The sequence below is a fragment of the Perkinsus marinus genome (genome assembly GCF_000006405.1).
Source record: "Perkinsus marinus ATCC 50983 genomic scaffold scf_1104296929354, whole genome shotgun sequence".
Taxonomy (NCBI): Eukaryota; Perkinsozoa; order Perkinsida; family Perkinsidae; genus Perkinsus; species Perkinsus marinus.
This window is the reverse complement of record NW_003216480.1, coordinates 1-2,858: the sequence shown is the minus strand read 5'-3', so window position 1 is coordinate 2,858 and position 2,858 is coordinate 1. Positions and strand designations below refer to the sequence as shown.

Sequence of the window (2,858 nt, the reverse complement as noted above, 5' to 3'; positions counted from 1 at the left end):
GGAACTGTAGTGTTCAGAGTGGCCATGGGGTTAGTGGGGCCTTTGATGGCCCATATAGTCTGCCATGTGGAGCATGCACGTATTGTCTGGCTGCTTCTGGTCAAGGTTACCTGTTCACATATAGTTCCGTCTCAACCCTTATATTAATCATGACGGAGCCTCCCGTCGTGTATGCTGATGACTGTGAGCTGCCGGCCTTCCGTCACGGTCCTGGCCTTATCAATGTCAAGTCTTGGGCTGCAGCCCCTCGGCACCGGCAGGTCTACGCGGTGGATAGTAGTGGGGGTTTCTTCTGTGTGGATCCCTCCAGGTTGGCCAAGGCTTTACAGCCCGGGCCTTCTGATGATGATTTCCTCGAGCTCGACTCTCGAGTGCCAGCGGAGATCCGTCTGCTGGAGGGAGGGCATGTAGTGGCTTTGGCTGTCAACCCTCGGCAAACACGGTTAGCCGTAGCAGCGGACGGTGGGAGTCTCTCTATCTTCAACCTCCCTCTCGTGGCGGGTGCAAAGCCGTCACCTGTGGACTTGAAGATAGGCTCTGAATTAGCCAGTATGGCATGGGTCGATGAGGATACTCTGTTGGTGGCGGCTTATCAGACTGTATTATGCTGTAGGATTGTAGGAGGGAAAGTCTCTGTAGTGGGTAAGGTGACTGATCTTTTATCGGCCACTGCTGCTTGTCCTATTGGTCCTACTACTGTGGCTATAGCTGACACTTTAGGGGAGCCTGAGAGGGTTCGTCTATGGGATACTAGGACCGATTCGGTCTCGTCTGCGGTGATCGAGGGGCTCAGTGAGGTCTTCAGTGGTGATGAGATGCTCTCCGACTCTCCTCCATGGGTGGTTCATTGCGTTTGTAGTCTCCGTGGAAGGCAGTTCGCAGCAGTAATTGGTCCCGCTGCTGGTGCCCAAGGGATAGGCTATAGTGCAGTTGCTATTGTGGAAGCTCAGGATGATGCGCGGCGCTTGGTGACAAAGACAGTGGTCATGGACCCGTACTTTGTTGAGTCTGAATGTGTCCCAGACCGACCGGCTGGGTGGACCTACTTCTTACCATCTAGAGGTCTCCTTTTCTGTGGGCATGCGTGCTCTGGTCAAGTAGCTGTACTCGAGGAGCCCCACGATGGAGAGGACGAGTGGGCCTGTTGGGTAGGCCCTGAGGGGCGGCAGCTAGGATGTGCCGTACAAGCTGAGACCAACCTCTGTCTAGGAGGCCCCCCAATAGTTGTGGAAATGGACAGGCCTGTATCCCTTCCGGTGACGGAAGGGGCTGTGGACCACGTGGAGGTGTACCGTATGGTCCTCTTACCGCATTCGGACGGTGAGACTAGTAGTGTGCACTACATGGAGGACAGACCCGGAGTGGGCATACCAAAACTGGACGCCGAAGACCACGGCGAGGCTTCACTGCATCTGGAGTTCGGCAAAGTCGATGCAGAGGCTGGATCAGAACCGACTCGGGACGGGGCAACTGGCGTTAAGGCTGAGACTACAGCAAACCACGACTCGGCCGCCGCGGCCAGTCCTGAGAAGGAGACGCGTTCGCCTTTTGGAGTGTTTGGTGATGGTGGTAAGACCACCACTGGTTTTGGTGCCTTCTCTTCCCCGTCACCCTTTGGGGCCGGGTTTGGATCCTCGAGTAGTGGAGGCTTCGGTGCTTTCGGCACACCTGCTTCCCCTAGTCCGTTCGGGACTGGCTCGGCCGTTGAAGGAGCTTCGACGTTCGGAGGGGCGCTCACGCCCAATGCAGTACAGTCGGGTTCGTCTACAGGATTTGGCGCATTCAGCACTCCGGTTAAAACTACGGGTCCATTCAGTGCTAAGGGCAGTGCTGATAAAGCCGGCACGGGGAGCATCTTCAAGGACATCGCGAAGGCACCAGATGTGAATATATCGGACAGTAGTAGTGGGAAGGAGGAAGAGCATGACAGGAAGAAGGGGAAGTCACCGCAGCGGACGCTGAGTGGAAGTGTATCACCACGCAGGAAAAGTAGTGGCGGTGGCCTCAAGTTGGGCCTGTCCCCTAGGAAGGCCGAGAAGGCAGCGTCGAGCCAAGAGAAGGTCGATCGTAGTGACGATGAAGGTGAATATCCCTTGGGTAAAGCTAGGCTTGTTCTGATGATGCATTTAGATACCCAAGACGACTTTGCCGCGGATTTGGCAGAGGCGTTAGGCGATTTTAGTCTGGGGAAAGCTGATGTTGGGGATGCCAGAGGTAGTAGTATAGGGGAGTACTGACTCCTGGTTCATGCTCCCAGCGTGGTGTGTTGTAGGGGAGGAGAAGATAGTGGAAATTGCTACTAAGACAGGCGTTGTTGAAGAAGCGAAGGATGATGCAATAACGACAGAGGAGGCTGGCCAACATGAAGGTGGTGGTATCCCTTACTCCTCCTCCTACAGGCTTGGTAATATCGTCTTAGATGCCTCAACACCCAAGCTTAGCAGTCCTACTCACAAAACAGAAGAGGATACGCATGAGGATACTGATGGTAGTAGTGGGGCGTGGGGTGCGGCGGTATTTTTTGAGGAAGAGGAGAAGGCGGCGATCATACTGATTTGAAATTTGGGATGGAATCTATACAGGTCTGTGAGGTCATCACGTTGGGCTATCGGTTGAATGAGAAAATCCTTTGACGACTGGTTTGTCGGGCGTGGACTTGATACCTTCATCGCTTCGCTTTCAGAGAAACCCGAAGACGGCGAAGCTGCCTCTACGACGGTTGTGAGTTCGCCGGTAAAGTCGGGGTTGGACCGGGAGGAGAAGACCCCCCAGTCTGGTGGGAGTATATTCGATGCTATTCCTAAGGCGACTCCGTTGGTACTGAGTGATAGCAGTAGTAGTGAGAGTAGTGATGACGA

The 2,858-nt window shown here is 54.6% G+C and overlaps 1 protein-coding gene across 1 annotated transcript; it reads left to right on the top strand.

The window, feature by feature from the left end:
• Positions 1 to 149: 149 nt before the first annotated feature.
• On the top strand, positions 150 to 2,559 carry Pmar_PMAR012172 (hypothetical protein; the record flags this gene model as incomplete). The annotated part of the gene is made up of 4 exons (XM_002787478.1): positions 150 to 2,082; positions 2,131 to 2,214; positions 2,273 to 2,368; positions 2,420 to 2,559. 4 exons carry the CDS (start codon positions 150 to 152, stop codon positions 2,557 to 2,559), a joined length of 2,253 nt encoding a protein of 750 aa, XP_002787524.1.
• Between the last annotated feature and the right edge of the window lie 299 nt (positions 2,560 to 2,858).